The sequence below is a fragment of the Lipotes vexillifer genome, unplaced genomic scaffold (genome assembly GCF_000442215.2).
Source record: "Lipotes vexillifer unplaced genomic scaffold, Lipotes_vexillifer_v1.1 scaffold657, whole genome shotgun sequence".
Lineage (NCBI taxonomy): Eukaryota > Metazoa > Chordata > Mammalia > Artiodactyla > Lipotidae > Lipotes > Lipotes vexillifer.
The window spans coordinates 1,417,454-1,436,370 of record NW_006774518.1 but is presented as its reverse complement, the minus strand read 5'-3'; the positions used below and the strand labels follow the sequence as shown (position 1 = coordinate 1,436,370).

General features: G+C 41.2%; 1 protein-coding gene across 1 annotated transcript in view; it reads left to right on the top strand.

Annotated features, from left to right (window-relative positions):
• LOC103078896 (zinc finger protein OZF-like) overlaps positions 1 to 18,917 on the top strand; it is a 50,731-nt gene that overhangs the window by 3,704 nt on the left and 28,110 nt on the right. Inside the window, exon 4 of the mRNA XM_007449264.1 lies at positions 10 to 754. Coding sequence (XP_007449326.1) covers positions 10 to 754 — 745 coding nt within the window. The remainder of the gene's footprint in view (positions 1 to 9; positions 755 to 18,917) is intronic.

Sequence of the window (18,917 nt, the reverse complement as noted above, 5' to 3'; positions counted from 1 at the left end):
CTCTTTCAGCAGGAGCTGAGACCAGGAATATGACTGCTGAATTTGCTCCAAAGCAGATTTCTGCAGAAAGGAATTCATTGGTTGCTTTCCAGGATCCAAAGTGTGGAGAAACTTTTCAATATAGGGGTAAATCAGAACAGCAAAAGGTCAACCCCATGAGAGTAAAACGACACAAATGTAAGGAGTGTGGAAAGGCCTTTGCTCAGAGCTCAGGGCTTGTTCGACATTGGAGAATTCACACTGGAGAGAAACCTTATAAATGCAATCAATGTGGAAAAGCAGTCAGTTATAAATCAGCCCTTCTTTCACACCAGGAAATTCATAATAAAATAAAACGCTATCAGTGTAATGAATGTGGGAAAGCCTTCAGTCAAAACACAGGCCTGGTTCTTCATCAGAGGATCCATACTGGGAAAAGACCTTATGGATGTAAAGAGTGTGGTAAATCCTTTAGTCAAAGTTCACACCTTATTGGACATCTGAGGATCCATACTGGAGAGAAACCCTTCAAATGTAATGAGTGCGAGAGGGCCTTCACTCAGAGGTCAGGACTCATGGAACATCAGAGAAGTCACACTGGAGAGAAACCATATATGTGTAAGGAATGTGGGAAAGCTTTCCGAGGGAGCACCAGCCTCACTCAGCACCTGAGGATCCACACTGGGGAGAAGCCCTATCAGTGTGAGGAATGTGGACGAGCCTTCATTCAGAGGTCAAGCCTTGTTCGTCATCAGAGGATCCACAGAGGGCAGAAGTCTGTTTCTGTATTCTAATTGTAAGAAGACCTTTAATCATAAATCAGACTTTACTGAACACTTTAGAAAGCTATGCTGAATACAGACCCAATCGCTGTGTAATATATTCAAGAAATTAGGGATGTGGTGTCTCCATTGTTATTCTAAGTAGCCAAACTAGAAGAGATTCTGATATCATCCAGCAGATTGAAAGAAGCTGGTAGCTTGTCAATGGAGCAGACCATTCACATTTTGGCCTGAGTCTGTTGTGGATGCCGCTATTTCTTTCTCCCATTCTTTTGGTCCTTCTCCTTTGTGGTCCTTCAGCACTTTTGCTCCTTGAAGTCACTACCATCACATACCCTGAATAGCCTGATGATTCAGTGGCTCTCAGGTTTTGAACAGAAGATCACTGAGACTGTTAGTGTGCATACTATGCAAAGGAGAACTTAGCAGGATGAACAGGGAAAGTGATGCTGTTGTTAAAGTTATATAAATGAGGGGTAAGCTAGGTAAGTTACACTTAAAAGTGACTACTCAACGACATAGCTTGCTGTTTTGTTTGCCTTCTCTTCACCCTGTTGGTGAGGGAGGAAGTTCTACCCTAGGATTTGGAAGATGGCCAAACATGACACCCGACACTGGACAGATGGGATCGCCAGCAGTTAATTAGCTGCTTATACTCATAGCCTAGGGGAGGAGGGCCACTTGGGAGCAGAGTGAACAAATAGGAGCTTTGGGATACAGGCTTTGTAGTAATAAGATGGGGTAATGTCTGGTTTCCTTGGGAGGATGTGATTGGCTTGTTTGAATAATTTCATGGGCAGGCAAGGAGGTGAAACCCAGTAGGTTGAGAAGTGTATCTAGTCCAGCTGATGGGGAACGAGCCAAGTGGGGTCACTTCCTGCTGGGTGGGAGGCATATATAGCAAGAGCAGAGGAACCGATGGTTAGGCTTTTGGGTCCCTGTGAGGCTCAAAGATGTCAAGGCAGCACAGGAAGTTTTAGGCCTTGCTTCTCACTTTGTCAACTTAGAAAAAAGGCATAGTTTTTAGGAAAGAGTTATAATGTATATCTGTGGCCTCAAGAGTGCTGTTTATTCATATGTACTCTTTTTTTTTCTTTTTCTTTTTGAATCTCAGTGATACATATTCCTCCTCCAGTTTATCTCTAGGAAAAAATCCCAGAAATACCTTTGACCATCCAGCATGCCAGTTGGACTTGATCCCATATTGGTAGTGGAATTGAAGAGACATCAGGTAGCAGAGTCTATAATGCTTCTCCTACATCTTTCTGACTCATGCTAAAAACCAGTAGAGATCTCAAGCTCAGCTCCCTCACTGTCCACTATTATCGTCTGGATACCTATGTCCTCATTATGCTTTAGTTTATCTTTTCAACCTTTGGAATAGACAGTCTGAAAAGCATTGGTGTTGTCTTCTACTTTGAATGAAATATATTTTTCACTATTAGGAGGATTTGAGAAACTAGAAAGTTTATAAGGTAGAAAGTGTATAAAAGTGGGATATTTCACTATATTCATATTTTTATAGGGACGGTATAAATAAACACCAACCCAGAAAACTCTGGAGGTGCTAATTGTTCATCCTTAGTGCCATCACTTACTTTGTCTTGCCTTGTTTCAAGGCTCAGGTAGGAAATACCTTAGAGGTTGACATCTACAGGTCAGAGGGAAATACCTATGCCAAAAATAAAAGAGAAGTGGATAGAACATTAAATCTCCCTGAAGTGAGACACCTTGAAATTTAAAATGCAGACTTTCACAGAATACTTGTACATTTGAGGAATTTTCAACCAGGTGGATGAATTCTCCTGTGAAATGTGCTGATGAACTGAGCTTTTCTGGCAGTGGGAACTATGCCAGAGATGAAAACTGGCCTCTGAGGATCAGATACATTTGGCAGACATTTGTGTAGCTCATTCATTGTTTTTAGGAATTGAATTAGCTGTCAACTTAAAAAAACTTAGAAATTTTATGCAGAAATGGGATTTCCATATTATTTTGAAAAAAATAAGATCTGGCATCACTGGGCCAGACCTCTTACCTTCCAGTTCTTTCCATGCCCCACACTCCAGCTTTCTTATGTGTCTGAGCCTTGGAGACATTTGAATTTGCTTATCTGGAGAATGACTACTTCAGAGGAGGGTTTTATTTAATAGCAGAGTAAACTAAATAGAAACAAGGTGAAGTCATCCTTGACTTTTTGATAGGTTGTTTGCAAAAAATGGAAAACCATAAATTGAGAAATTTGAAAAGTAGGATACAGGTTTCCCCTGCTACCTGAAAGTGAAGCATTACTATGAAACTTTTTGTAAGCCGAAATGACATAAAGCAAAGAGGCAGTTACCTTAGGACACATTTTGCTAACGAATGCACAAAATCGAGATAAAGCACAGATGCTCACAGACACAGTTCAAAGCTATAGTGGCTTAATGCTGAGATGCTGAGTGTAGTTCCCAGGGAAGGAGCTTGGTGGTGCCACTCTTGCTGCTTGATTTGCACGATACCTCTCTACAAGGCTGGCTGCAAAACAAATGTTGAACGCTATTTTCGCTTCTCACCCTTTTTTGGCAAACAAAATCCTCTTCGGCTTTCTTTCAGTTAGTGAAAACAGGTACTAATGTAGGCCTTTATTTGTAAAGGTGAAGAGGCGTAAAGCAAATTTTCAAAGAGCAGGGGATACTTGTATTTCTTGATTTAGTTTAAATAAAAATAATGAAAACATACATAAGTGTCAATAATGTTACCTTTGTGGACTTGCTAACCTTAGAGTTAGGGATGTGTTTACAAAAGTAAATATAACAGGTCTCTCCACAGTGACTTGGCTAGTATACATTTCTGAAGATATGTGTTTAAAGAACGGTTATTGCCTACATATGTGTCATGCATTTTAAGGGTATTTAAAAAGGTAAATAAAACACGGATTCAATGGTGAATTTACAATTCAAGAAAGAAAATTTACAATACAAAACAAGGATAAATGAACATAAATCAAAAACAGTTCTGCCTGGGAGAATTGGGAAAGTATATAATGAAGGTGGGCATTTGTGGGACTTTACGGATGAATAGGATTTTGGTTATTAGTCGAGATTCTAAGAGAAACAGTATATATTATTCTTTAAAAAAAAAAAAAAAAAAAAGGAATTGGCTCAGACGATTGGGGGCTACTCAGTCCAAAATATGCAGGGCAGGCTGGCAGGTGAACTCAGGCAGGATTTCTGTGTTACAGTTTTAAGGCAAAATTCCCTCTTGGGGATATCTCAGTTTTGTCTCAAGGGCTTCAGCTGATTGGATGAAGCCCACCCATTATGAAGGGTAATATCCTTTGCTTCAAGTCAACAGATTGAAGATGTTTATCCCATCTACAAAGTACCTTCACAGCAACATCTACACTAGTGCTAAAACAACTGGGCACCGTAGGCAAGCCAGGTTTACATACAAAATTTAACCATCACAGATATATAGAAAAAAGCAGAAGAAGCTGTTAACACCACACGTGTCACTGATATTGCACAGGGGTGTTATGTGCAATTCCTTTTAAAGGGTGCTGTGTAGAGTAGTAGGTTATATCAAGACTTGTTTCTCTGGGCTGTTTACATCAAAATTGTGTCTTATTTGCTTAAGTATGCCTTCCATGTTAGAGTCCATTTTAAAGAAATTCAAAGCACTTTGGAGGTAACAGTATACAGGAACAAACCCAAGAATGGTATCAGGGAACTCTCACCCTGACTCGCCCAGTGCCCCTTAGAAAGCATAAAACTTGGTTGGTGAGCTGAACAGGTTGGAAAAACTTCCCTGAGTTCATTTCATTATTCATCCACACATTTTATAATAAATCTGACCTGTCGATATAACTGACTTTGGTCCTTGGAACAGAGAAAGTGAGTGACTTGTTTAAAGTGACCTAGTGCAAGGCTTTAAAATTTCTTGACTCCAAGTCTGGCGTCCTTTATGCTACTGTTTTCCGACGTACATTTCCTGGGTGCAGTGGTCGACTCACAAACACCGAGAGGGCGCCAGGCTGCTCTCTAGAAGAGTCTGGGTCTGCAGAAGCTGTGAAGGAGGGGGAGCTCTGCAAGGCGGCCTGGAGAGGCCGGCGGCAGGGCGGCCCGGGTGAGGAGGGAGCGCCTGGTAACCACCAGTGGGGCGCCAGCGAGATCATAGAGATGCTCAGACCTTCCAAGTTCCTGTACAAACCCCGGAAGTAGAGTCTCCGGGACCGAGATCCTAGGTGACTTGTCCAGCTGTACACTTGTGTGCACGTGTCGGGTCGCACTCCAGCGCTTCTCCCTCTTTTCTCTAGAGCAGAGCCGGCCGTTTCCCGGCCTCGGGGTGAAGAATCGGGGTTCCTGAGTGGGTTGTAAAGAGAGGGCAGATGCTAGAGTCGAGTTTGGGGGGCGTGGGGGCGACGCCTCGCTCTCCGTGCGCAGCCGCGGCTGCCAGGTGCGTCCTAACCCCCACGAGACCCCTATAGCGCATGCGGAGTGTGACTTCATAGGCGCAGGGGAAGCAGGGTGGGCTGGATTTCCCTGGCGTTTGCTGCCATGCAAAGACATACCTGTCTCCGCAGCCTTGGCAACAGTTTGTCCCTAAACTGTTAGGCTTGGTTTGTCACTATTTTATCTTATAAAGTTAACAAGCTTATGTAAATTCTTGGCCGCCCAGGTAATTTTGTTCTGTTTACAATACGTTCCTATCCCCCAGAGCCCAGGAGCGCCTTCACCTTGACTCTGTACCCTAAGTCAAGTGAACTTTGTCTTGAGCCATCATAGCCCAAGATATCAAAAGTTTGGTGTAACCCTGACTTCTGTAGTTCACGTTACTAGGCGCAGGAGGGTTTGCACATAGTGAAAGTGGAAAAGAAGCACATGCTTGGGAGAGGCCTAGATTGCCTGGGAAGGTGCATCCTCACCAGAAGTTCTGCCCCTAGCGTTTCAGGCAGTTCTGCTACCAGGAGGTTCCTGGACCTCACAAAATTTGAACTTTGTCATTACTGGCTGAAGCCAGAGATGCACACCAAGGAGCAGATCCTGGAACTGCTGGTGATGGAGTAGTTCCTGACCCTATTGCAACGGGAGAGATTTGTACTTAGATATAGGAGAATCATCCAGCTAAGAGGTAGTAGTTGTGCAGGAGAGTCTGAAGACACAGCTTGGATATGCAGGCCAGCAAGTGGGAAAGGGGTAATCCAATATTATGTTATTAAAATGCTGAATCCTGAGCTTCCAGGTATGGGAAGGGATAGAAGCAAATCAAGATTTTATGTCCTTTCTTTACTGGGGCTAAAGCAGTGTCTTTCTGTTTTTCTTCTTCAAAGATCTGCTCTTGAGACTGTGATATTTGTCTGTCTCCTAACTCCATTGGAAATTTTCTTTTTAACTGAATGCTGAGGTTTTAGCTATTAGCAATGATTTCACAAACCAATTGGGCTTGTTTGTAAAGGAGCAGTAAGTGTAGTGGTCAGACTGCAAGAATTTATATCTAGAGTGTACCGCTTACTAGCTCTGTGATCTTAGGCAAGTTATTTAATCTCATCAGAATCCTTTATATGTACAATGAGAAAATATTTTTTATCCTTAGGTTCAAGCCCATGCACAAAAGCAGAAAGTACTCTGGAAGGGGGCAAGATCTTTAACCAGAGAAGTCATTGAATATCTAGCTCAAGAATAACCCTTGGGAGCCCACCCCCCTATAGCAAAGTGGTGAGTATAAAAAAGAGCCTTCTGGGAAGAAGTAGTTTCTCAAGTGGCAATATGACATGCCTGTCTTTATGCTTTTCATAAGGACAGCCAGGTCCGATCAGAGTAGGAATAAGGCAGAAAATTCATCATACATGTAATGATGCTTTGCCATCAGTTACACAGAACCGAGAACTTAGCTTTGGGGAGAATTTCTCAGCTACCATCTTAATTGGGGCTTGGCCTTTGGATGTTCCTGCTCTTTACACTGTTTATTTATTTTTATGTTTATTTTTATTATATTACTCCTTGAGTGACCTTTATACCACCATTTAATTTTTGGTCAAAGAAGCAAAGATGCAAGGACAATGCTTTCCATTTAACCTCCTATTTTCTATTAACTTTTGCAAAAATAACCTGTCAGCGTTAATGAGAAAAGGTATGCTGCTTTTACAAAAACTCAAATCAGAGAAAACATTTGAAAGATGAGGGATATGCATATCATGAAACAACCACGTGAAAAAGATACACATTTCCTTCAGATTAATGTATGATACAATCTGAAAGGCACCTGTTTCCCTCAGAGTAACTTATTTATGGTCTATGGAACTTTAGTTTGTCATGCACAGTTTCTTGCTTGGGGAGACTTAATGAATACTCAGTTTCCTCTGAGGAATTAAGTGAATTGCACTAATAGTATCTCCTGTGACAAAGGGAAACCAAATCCTACCTCACCTTATTCCCACAGAAGCACTATGTTAAGTCAAAATGATGTAAAACATAAGCATATAGGACCTGTAGAGTTTTTCTACTTGGTATATTAAATTTGTTATGTTTTAAATTCCTATCAAAATAGAAATATGGCCGTATATCCTATTATTAATTTCATCTGTATGAAACATTCAAGTATATTCCCTAGTCTTTTTTTTTCTTTTTTTTTTTTGGCTGTGCCAGGTCTTCGTTGTAGCATGTGGGATCTTTAGTTGTGGCATGCAAACTCTTAGTCACAGCATGTGAGATCTAGTTCCCTGACCAGAGATAGAACCCGAGCCCCCTGCATTGGGAGCATGGAGTCTTAGCCACTGGACCACCAGGGAAGTCCCTATTCTCTAGTCTCTTTCCCAGTATATTTAAGGCACAAAAAGTACACTCCAAGTTAAAGTACAAAATAAATCCAATCCTCTTTAGGCTTTCCTTCCAGAAGGAAAGATGGAAAACTGCATGATTGGGATATGGTGGGATATGTCTACTACTTATTGGTGGACAAGGAACAACTGAGTTTGAGGGACCTCCCAGCTTTTAGTGTAGGAAAGTAGGAGTGGGGATCTTTGGTGTCTCTGTGCCAGATATGTCTTTAGCCCATAGACAGGGCCTAGAGTAGTGCAGCTAAAGGAATGGTACTCACTGGCCAAAAATGTCTCTTGGATTATTTTCTCAGGTCACATTGGAACCTGATATTTAAAAAGACATTTGGGACATTTGATATTTAAAAACAAAGGAAATAAGATCAGCTACATGAAAGCCAGAGATGGGGAAAGTGATCTAAGTCTTCTGCATACTGGCCTCTTCTCCCAGGTTGATTGACATATTGAATAGTTGTATCAGTCATTCAGCCAGCTAATCCCCTGATGTGTGGAGTTCCGTGGTTGTGAGAATTCAATAGAGATTAAAATTACAAGAGATTTTAGTCTAGTGACAGGGGAAAATACACTGTTCCTGCTTTATGTGATATATTCAGTGGGTGTAGCTGTATCAAATAGTGAGAAGATGTAAGTTGAGAAAATTAATAATTTGATTCTTTAGTCTAACATTATAATATTAAAGAAAAGCGATAAAGCATACCATAAATATCAACCTGAGCTTTTTGGACCTTCCTCATCCATAGAACCAAGAGCCTCCATAAATCTAATTATAGCAGCCCCTCAGTGTTAACCTAACCCCAGCACATGCTTCTAAAAGTATTAATCGTACAGAGTATGTATTTATGAAGCCCTTCCTGTGTGTCATTAACTATACCAAGGACATATGCAAAGATAAGTAGAACATGAATTTATAATCTATTAAAGCAGAATAGGCTACATAAACAATAAGTAATTATATTATAAAGTCCAAATAATGTTAAAGCACATTAATTCTGACTGAAGGAGTCAGCAGAGTCTTCACAGAAAAGAAGACATTGGTGGTAGCTTTTAATAAGTACAACTTTGAAAAAAGGGAGAGAACTTGTTGACACCTTATTTGTAATTGTAATATACAAAGATGACATTCAAAACAAAGCAATGTGGGATTTCTTTACAAAAGAACACTTGGTGACAACACATATATGTGTGTGGATATGTATACACACCTACATATACAAGCATACATTTCTTATACATTATTACAAATCTATTTGAAAAATAGTGCCAAAATAAAATATGATTAGGAAGGACATTATGCCAATAAAAAATATGAACAGGGACTTCCCTGGTGGTCCAGTGGTTGGGACGTCGCCTTCCAATGCAGGGGGTGCAGGTTTGATCCCTGGTCGGGGAGCTGGGATCCCACATGCCTCGTGGCCAAGGGGCCAAAGCGTGGAACAGAAGCAATGTTGTGATGGGTTCAATGGAGACTTTAAAAATGGTCCACATAAAAAAAAATTTTTTTAAATGAACAGTCTTTTTTATTGAGGTACACTTCTATTTTTGTGAATTGTCTGAAATGATATTAGGAAATAGACACAATCCAATATTGAGACAAGATTGCATACCTTCCAGGAACATCCTGTATGGAAGAGGGAAAATGGTTTGGTTATTGAACTTACATCCCATTTGTCTAATGAAAACAGGTTGTCCTTGTTGTATGGTCTGTAATTTACTAAGAAACAAACAGCACCACAAAAAGTTGACCTCACTGTCTACGTGGATAGATCCTCTAATCAGTAATATATCCTTCAGTTGTGGTTCACCAACACTTAATCAGAAAGGCCACACTCCAGAGGAAGTTAGCATTAAGCACAGCAATTAGCTCTATCTCCGATTAATAGCAGAGATTTTACTAATTTACATACTGAATGTTAGAAGTGAGTTTTCATTGGTGGAATTTGTGATATTAAAGATATATAGTGACTAGAAGAATTTAGAGACTCTTCCTTCTACCTTTGCATGAACATCTAGAGTCCTTCATGGCTCACCTTTTAGAATGGCACTCGAGGCTTGATTCGCAACCTTTTCTGATGTCAGAAGATTCCGTTTGCCTGATCCTGACTCTAAGATTAACTGCATCCTTAGCAACATTTCCTTCCAATGAACCTTTCACCCAAGATGTGAGAGGAGCAACCACGCAGACAGAGAAACTGGGAATTCATCATGCTCCCAGAACAGGCTATATGACTTTTGTCCATGCTTGCTGTCAATGTTTCACTCTTAAATTGTTAAGGAAAATGTTTCTTATAAATATTAGGTTATAAGTATTAGAGTAAGCAATCATTTCATATAGTTCATTCTAACAAATAATGAGCAAGTGTCCAAATTTTATTTAACACATTAATGGAGGAGCCAACAGAATGGTAGACTTGATTCCATGAGAATATACAAAATTGAAATTCATATAATTAGTGAGGGGAAAATGTTGCAATAAAATTGCTAAATTAGATACAAAATTGGTTAGTATTCTCTTCTGGGCAGAGGAAAATTTTATATCTTTTCAGTTTTCTATAAGTTAACCTCTAACTTTATAGGACTGTAAAACATTTGAAATCTAATCATTTGTGGGTCAATGTTAAATTCCCCAAGAGTCAAAATGTTCTAGCATATTTTTGCCTATTTCCAAGTTTTGATAATTTTCCTGAACATTGCTAATAAATGTCTGTATGCATAGCAGATTTCAGTCTAAAACCAGAACTGGTAGCTGGGGGAGAGGAGCCCAAAGCCCTCATGAATCTCGATTGCTGGCTTCTGATACTTCTCAAATTGAGCCTAATAATTATGAATGAGAAAATTAGCTATGTTCAGTTTACATTACAGTCATGTTCAGTCTTGAGACCCCCCTCCACGTTTTCAGAAGTTGGCACATGTAGATATTTAAAAATCACAAGTAACTAGGAGCAAGATTGATGTAACATGTTTTGTTTTGTTTCGGGGTTTTTTTTAGCCAGGCTACGTGGCTTGTGGGATCTTAGTTCCCCAACCAGGGATCGAACCCAGGCCCACAGCAGTGAAAGCACGAAGTCCTAACCACTGGACAGCCAGGGAACTCCCAAGATTGATGTAATATGTTTAAAAGATTTGCCTTTTCCTTGGGTTTAGTCTGGGAAAACTCTTTATGTAACCATAGTGAGTGAAGCAACAACTTCAGGGTAAGAGTGGACGCAGGGCACTCCCTGAAGAGAATAAAGATCTGAGCGGATCTTTGACAGCCTTTCTAGACTGTGCCCTGCTGGTCATCTCCCCCATCCTGGTGGCCTCTGGCCAACTGCTGTTTGCCAGCCTCCTAGTTCAGTTCACAAGCCTCCTTTCCATTTCTAGCCCCAGGATGGTTTCCCCAACTCCTGAACCTTTCCCAACCTGAGAAGGAGGAATTCTTAATTTGCTCCCTTTCTCCAGGGCCCATCCTGCCTTCCATGTCACCACTGGGGCTCAGTGAATCTCCATACTTGAACTCCTTCTACATTTAAATCCAGGACCACATAATATATTTACATATTAACATTCTGTTGTTCATCAGTGTCAGGTGTTCTAGGTCTGTGCCCTAATTACATAATAGGCCTCTGGATTATAAAGATTATGTAATTTTTTTGGTATATGGTTCAGGCCCAAGGAGGACACTAATTTGCCCACTTTATATCTTCTGCAGAACAACTGACCCCTTGTGGGCAGGCTCAGTAAAAGTGTGTACTTTACATATAAACACAGTAAATGGGATGGATATATTAGTCATTTCTCCTTAGACTCTTAAGACTCAGAGTTTTTCACAAATGATAAAGCTACCCATAGTGTGTACTCTGTCAAAAACTCTGCTCGGGTTTCCCCTTGTGTGATCTCGTTTAATCCTCTTGGTGCCCAGTGCTCTTAGTTTTCTTACTGTCCCCTAATTGGAAACAGATTTAGAGAAGTTAAGTGACTTGCTCAAGGGGCACTGCAGCACGGGAATTCAGTGACCCCAAATTATAAGCTCTTAACCACTGTCCTATACTATCTGATCTCACTTATTGGATTTTTGATATAATTCCTAGTAAGTATAATTTGACAGATGTTTAGCCACTTTGGACAGGGAAGGGAAGAAATGTGAGGGATGTTTACAAGGCAGGGCTGGTTTTGCTCTGGACTCTGCTCTGTCATTCAGCTCTCCACAACCCCAAGGTGCCAGCCCTTCTGTGAACTGAAGGTCCTGGGTGTGGGGTTCAGAGGCTTCAGTTCCTACACATGTGAGCAGTGGTCAACTCTCCAGTCTCCTCAGGAAGCCGTGGTTGCTTTGTGGTGTTGTCCTTGGTATTTGCCTTGAAACGTAGCATCTTCAATGTGGCTTTCTAAGATCTGACCATTAAGCTCATTCCAGGTGCTTTCAAAATAGCTTGCTTTCCCCGTTTCTACTCAGTAATAATCCCTTCAGTATCACAACACTGGTGTCCTTTCTCCTCTTTCTAGGTGAAGGGATTTTGAATTTTCTCTGAGGTAACAAGAATTGAGAGACAGGGACTTCCCTGGTGGTGCAGTTGTTAAGAATCCGCCTGCCAATGCAGGGGACACAGGTTCGATCCCTGGTCTGGGGAGATCCCACATGCTGTGGAGCATCTAAGCCCGTGCGCCACAACTGAAGCCCACATGCCTAGAGCCGGTGCTCTGCAACAGGAGAAGCCACCGCAATGAGAAGCCCATGCACAGCAATGAAGACCCAATGCAAACAAAACCAAAAAAAAAAAAAAAAAAATTAAGAAAAAAAAGAATTGAGAGAGGAAAAAGAATTGAGAGAGAGCTAGATTGTTTTAAGATATGCACGTTCTGCCCTGTGAAGGATGGGGAATATCTGCCTCAGCACAAGAGAAACTCCAAAGTGAGCAACATTGTTTCTGTAGGAAAAAAAAAAAAAAAAAAAAAAAAAAAAATTAAGAAAAAAAAGAATTGAGAGAGGAAAAAGAATTGAGAGAGAGCTAGATTGTTTTAAGATATGCACGTTCTGCCCTGTGAAGGATGGGGAATATCTGCCTCAGCACAAGAGAAACTCCAAAGTGAGCAACATTGTTTCTGTAGGACCAGTGTTCTGAGAGTCTTGGTTTCCTGTGGTAATAGCCATGAGGAATCTGTTCCCAATACACCATGGGACAAGGACAACTTTACAGTTCTGGCTGGTTTTTCAAAATTCCAGCACCCCACTTCATATGTTGATTCTCCTTTTTGTGTCTGCCACTCCCTTTATTATTCCCAACCCTGAGTTGCTGACTGACTGAAGCAGCAACTCACTGAGGAACCTCCCTCAGAGCAGTGAGCTCACCTACTTTGATCGCCCCCTCTTCCAACTCTTCCACAGTAGAACCTCTTCCATCATTTAATCCTCTTCTGCTCTTAGGATCATGCATTCTCGCAAATTTCCACTGCCTTCTGGCCCAAGCTCTTTGCCTCAACAGCTCCCACTTTTCAACCATCACTGTTTTCTGTGTTTCTTCCTGGTTTCAGTATATTCACGAGATCCTAAAGGCTAGCTATCGTGTTCCTTCCTGAGAAGGAGAGGGTTCTGGGAACAGAGGAGATGAAAGCACCCAGGAGAAGGGCAGAGGGGAGACAAACAGGTAGCGATGCTGACCGCAACGGCCTACTTCCCGGGAACGCTCTTTATGGAAGAGAGCAATCATTTTTCTTCTCTGTTGTCATCTAGCACTCCTCCCCTACATTTTCAGTTAAGAGATCCTGCCGGGTTGGCAAGAGGCAGGTGTCCGAAACTTTTTTTTTAATTTCAGAGATCCAGGAACTGGGTTTAGTGTTCATTGTCAAAGCACAGTTGCTACTTTCACCGCCTTTAGTCCCGAACCGCTCGAACTGAACACGCAGCGTACCCGACCTCAGGGTAACTCGGAGACGCTGCGCACGTGGGCGGAGGCGGGTCGCTGGCGCGCGCTCGGGGGCATGACCTCCGAGAGACGCCGGAAGCCGTTGCGCCTGAGCGTCCGGTTCCGGGAGTCGAACTTCTGCGTCCCTGTCAGGTGAGTGTATGGGGGTGTCACTCCGCTTCGATATCGGGTTTGGCCTTGCGAAGCCTCGGACGTGTTAAGCCACGTGGGGCAGCCAACACCGGCCCTGCTTCCGGCTGGAGGACACCCTGTGCGCGGGGAGGTTCGGGGCTGCGCGGCTGGGAGCAGACGTCTGTCTGGGAGGCTCCGGAAAGGTCGGCCCCAAGGCCCCCAAGACAGGACCCTGTCCCGGGACTGGGGATCCCCTTCTTGGCAACCGTAATTCCGACGCTCTGACTAAACCAAGGCCGCCAGCACTGTGTGAAGCGACGTGGGATTTCGCTCTCAGTTTTGCCAGATTAACACGAAAACATCAATAATTTTCTGGCTGTGACTAGTAACTTTTCCTCTCCCACAGGTTGGGTCATATGTATTCAAGTATGGAAAAACGGTGCCAAGTGATAACTTGAACATTTGCTTTAGGTTAGGGGCCACATACATGTATTTAATGCCGGATTTGGAGGAACCTTCCTCCATTAAATGCAAGCCTTCATTCCACACACACCCCCCAGCAATTATATATTTTTACTTATCTCCGTAACATACTCTACACTTTTCATATTTGTTGTGTTTATTGATTGCTCCTACTAGAATGAACACTCCATGATGGCAGGGATCTTTGTACACTAATGCGTCTCAAACACCTAGAACAGTTTCTGTACAAGGTAGGCCTCTAAAAAATATTTGTGGATTCAGTGAATTAATAAAATTAGTTACCCTGGTTACAGGTCTTCTTTCTTGTATGCGTTCTTCGAAGTATATGCCGTGTATCCCTTTATCACTTAATTCTTATTCCCCAGGGTGCCCTCAGAAGCCTCCAGTTGAAACTCCAGCAGAAGCCAGGAATGATGGCTGTGGACACAAGAAAGTCTGCTGGCCAGCTGTTCCAAGCCCCATGGGGTCAGCAGGGGCCTGTGATGGTGAAAGTGAAGTTGGAGGAAGACCACCTCAGGAATCAGGGTCTCAGCCTTCCAGAGAACCAGCCTCCTGCCTGGGAGATCTTCAGGCAGCAGTTTAGACACTTCTGCTACCAGGATTCCCCTGGTCCCCAAGAAGCACTGAGCCGGCTCCGGGAGCTCTGCCATCAGTGGCTCAGGCCAGAGACACATACCAAGGAGCAGATCCTGGAGCTGCTGGTGCTGGAGCAGTTCCTCTCCATCCTACCCCAGGAGCTCCAGGCCCAGCTGCAGGAACATCATCCAGAGAGTGGGGAGGAGGTTGTGACCATGCTGGAGAATCTGGAAAGAAAGAGAAATGTACACATAGGAAGAGACTAGTATGATGTGGTTGCGGGGAACTGGGATCAAAACTTTCTCAAGTGTGAAGGCTCTGAGAGAACAGTGGGAAAACCTAGCATTCAGCAGGGAACTGAGCTTCTTGCTAAGCCAGTGAGGAGGGGAGGAAGGGGAAGGGTGGGAAACAGCAGATTCGGGGATGGTGAGTAAAGATACTGAAGGCATCGTGCTCCTTTACTGGTCATTCATCATTCATAGCAGCAAAGACGTAGGTGGTATCACACATGAAAACTAAGTTCGGAGAGGTTGTGTAACTTAGCCAAGGGCACATAGCCAATAAATGAAGTGACAGAAACAATATTTGATCTGACTTTACTTTGCTTACCTTTCTGGCTGCCTCTCAGTGCCCTAGGGCCTGGTTTCTAGCTTCTTCCTCCTAGTCTTTCTCGGGGGATGTTTCTTGGGGACTCCTCCCTGAGGTTTGGTCCCTGTTAAATTCATGATATCCTTACAGGCCTAATGAGTGCTGCTTGTCTCTAGCTTTCAGCCTGTGCTCTGGAACAGAAGATCCTTTTGCAGACAGTGACACTTAAGACCCTAGATGAAGAATCTTCATGTACCAGAGTTCAGCCTCCAGCAGTCCAGTTCAAGGGCAAAGGACCTGAGCCCCACGCATCAGAGGAAAGAGGTGAGGCAAGAATTTCTCTAGGGATTTGGACTGAAATGAACTCCCCTTTGGTTTTTTTGTGGAGTGTGACTTGTTAATTCCTTGTGATGAGAGTTGTTAAAGAGTGACAGAGCTGACATTTTAGGTTATAATGATTAACAGGTGATAAGTCATCTCAGAACAGCCTCAGCAGTATGTCAGTTTTAAACATCCACAGTTGAATTTTCTGCAGATTGTCTATAGCAAATGTTACTTTCAAGTATTTTGATGCTTACATAAATAGACCCTGATAGGATATTAACATTGTAAAACTACATTGAGTTTTTTGAAAGTTACCTCTTATTATTACCAGAGAAGTATATATGCATTGTAGAAAGTTCGAAAATACAGAGTTGCAAAATAAGAAAGCAAAGCGTGATATTCTTATCACCCAGAGATTACGACTGATGACTTTTTATTTTATATCTGTATATCTTTTATATGCACATGTGTGTATACACAACATACACACATTCCTTTCACCAAAAAGGGATCATTTCTATGTGCTATTTTATAATCTATTTTGCTCAGTTAATAATCTTCCCTTTTCCCTGTCAATACACCTTAATGTTATCTAAACTCAATCCAAATTCAAACTGGTCCATTTTTTTCCAAAATGTCTTTAAAGCTGATTTGTGCAAACCAGGCTAGAAGCCAGGGTCACATAACACATCTGGTTGTTATGCCTTTTAATTTTTTTTTACTTTAGAACAGTTTCACTGTCCCATTTTCCCTCTCACAGCCCAGACTTTTTGATGAGTCCAGGCCAGTCTCCTACCCTCTGTATTTTTCTGGTTGCTTCCTCATTGTATCATTTATTTTGCTGCCCCTGTACCCTGGATTTCCATAAACTGGAAAAAAGATTGAAAGACTCAAGTTAAACATTTTTGGCTAGAACTAATATTAGGTAAGTAGACCTGAATACCTGGGTGACCCACTATAAAATCCCTGGCTGGCTTAGGATGATGACAGTATGATCCCTCCATTGAACAGCTAATTTTTCCCCTTGTAATGGTGTGGTGTCACTTTGGCAGTTTGTGAATGGCCAGTTTCCCATCAACAAAATACAAAATATTTGAGAATTCTTGTGTGGGTCAACCATTTTATTAAGGGTTACAGAATGATTTTATAATTCTTTCATTCCTTCTACATTATTAACTGGCATTCTTCTTTATAGTAAAGAAATGGTCAAATCATCTATTTGTTGATTAGATTGACTTCATATTAGACAGTCAAGATTGATGCTTAGTTTTCCCCCTTTATTTACCAATTTTCATATTCAAGGAATGGTTTAATAGGTACCTCAAATGGCAACGTGAGATTTTAGGACTTTCTCTGTGTTAGTATCATTATGGACTTAGTAATTTTCATTGAGTCAGTGTGTTTCAATCTACCAGTTATTACTCTTTTTAATGGTCAGACTGACACATCTTTGCCTTGTATGGATGTCTCATATCTTGCCCCTATCTCTTTTTGCCATGACCCTATGAATTTTGAATCCTTGCTTTCTGAACAAAATTAATTGTTCCAGGCTCACCTTGTACTTTCCCTAGACCCAGATTTGGTATCAACCCTTTCTGAAGGAGCCTTGATTCTTCTTAATGGAGAATGCTACTGAGGTATAAAATCTGGGTGCTAGGGGAGTTCTTTACCACTAGGGTAACAATACTTCTGGCACATTTTATGAGTAGAGCTAGAAGTACATTTTTTTCTTCTAAAAAATATGAGTTCACAATGGTGTATTCAATTTTGTCCTACCACTACAATGTTCCATTATTTTTCTATATTGTATTTTATTTCTGCATTTATTTTTGTTAATTCTTTCCTTATGTTCTCACTTGTTTTTTAAATTTATTTATTTTACATTGTAGTAATTTGTATCAGAGGTGTTCCCAGGAAGCATAAGGAAGGGGAATGAGACACAGAAGGGAGAAAAGCCAGTAAAGTGTTCCTAAATGAGCAAGTTATCTTGGTTAATTAGTTGTCCTTTTTATTTTTTAACTTTCGAGCTGGATTGATCTATATATCTGTTACTAATATAAATATTTGATGCTACAGATATTTCATTGAACACAGGTTTTGATGAATCCCAAATGTTTTGAAATGTAGTGTTTTTGTTATTTTCTAGAAAATCAGAAATGTATGCTTGTATTTTGCCTTTGAACCAATAATTGGAAATTTTAAAATTTTCAGATGGAAGGGCTTATTTTCTGATTTTGTTATTAATTTTAGATTTATTCTGTTGTAATCAGAGAATGTTTGTGTTGTTTTTACACCTTTGGGACTTCATTATGGTTTTCCTATGACCCAAAAAATAGTTTTCATTAAAGGTCACTGCACATCTGAAAAGATGTTCTATTTTCAGGATACAGAGCTTGATATACATTTTTTTTTTTTTTTTTTTTTTGCGGTACGCGGGCCTCTCACTGCTGTGGCCCCTCCCATTTGCGGAGCACAGGCTCCGGACGCACAGGCCCAGCGGCCATGGCTCACGGGCCCAGCCGCTCCACGGCACGTGGGATCCTCCCGGACCGGGGCACGAACCCGCGTCCCCTGCATCGGCAGGCGGACTCTCAACCACTGCGCCACCAGGGAAGCCCTTGATATACATATTTATCCATTAGATTTAATTTTGTTGATTTCATTTTGTAAATCTTCTGTATCTTTATTTTTTTGCCCATTTGGTGTTTTTTTAGACAGAGAAAGGATGATTAAAGTCTGTTATTTGTTTTGTCTCTTTATGTCATCTATAATTTCTGCTCTAGGAAAGTTGCTCCTGTGTTATTTTCTGCATAATTAGACATATCTGTTCCATTGTCACTGTAAATTGTATATTTAGCATTATAAAGTTCTCTTCTTTGTCTAATTTCATGCTTTTGGCCTGAATCTCTCCTTTTTTCTGAAACTGAGATCATGATGCCTTCTTTCTTTTATTTGCATTTGCTTAATTTTCTCTTGTTCATCCTTTATTCATAACTTTTCTCTATCATTTTATTTTAGATGTGTTTAGATATAATAGAGTTGGGTTTTGCTCTGTGACCAAATCTATTTTTTTTCCTTTTCTTTTTTTTTTTTCTGGCCACACTTTGCTGCTTGCAGGATCTTAGTTCCCCAACCAGGGATCAAACCCAGGTAGTGAAAGTGCCAAGTCCTAGCCACTGAACAACCAGGGAATTCCCTAATTTTTTTCTTTTAATAGTTAAGCCATTTGCGTTTATTGATAATAAGTATAAACATATATATACACATATGCATAAATACTTATCTGTGTGTGTTCATGTATGTATGGGTATACATATACATGCATATGATTTTTTTTTTTTTTTTTTTTTTTTTTTTTTG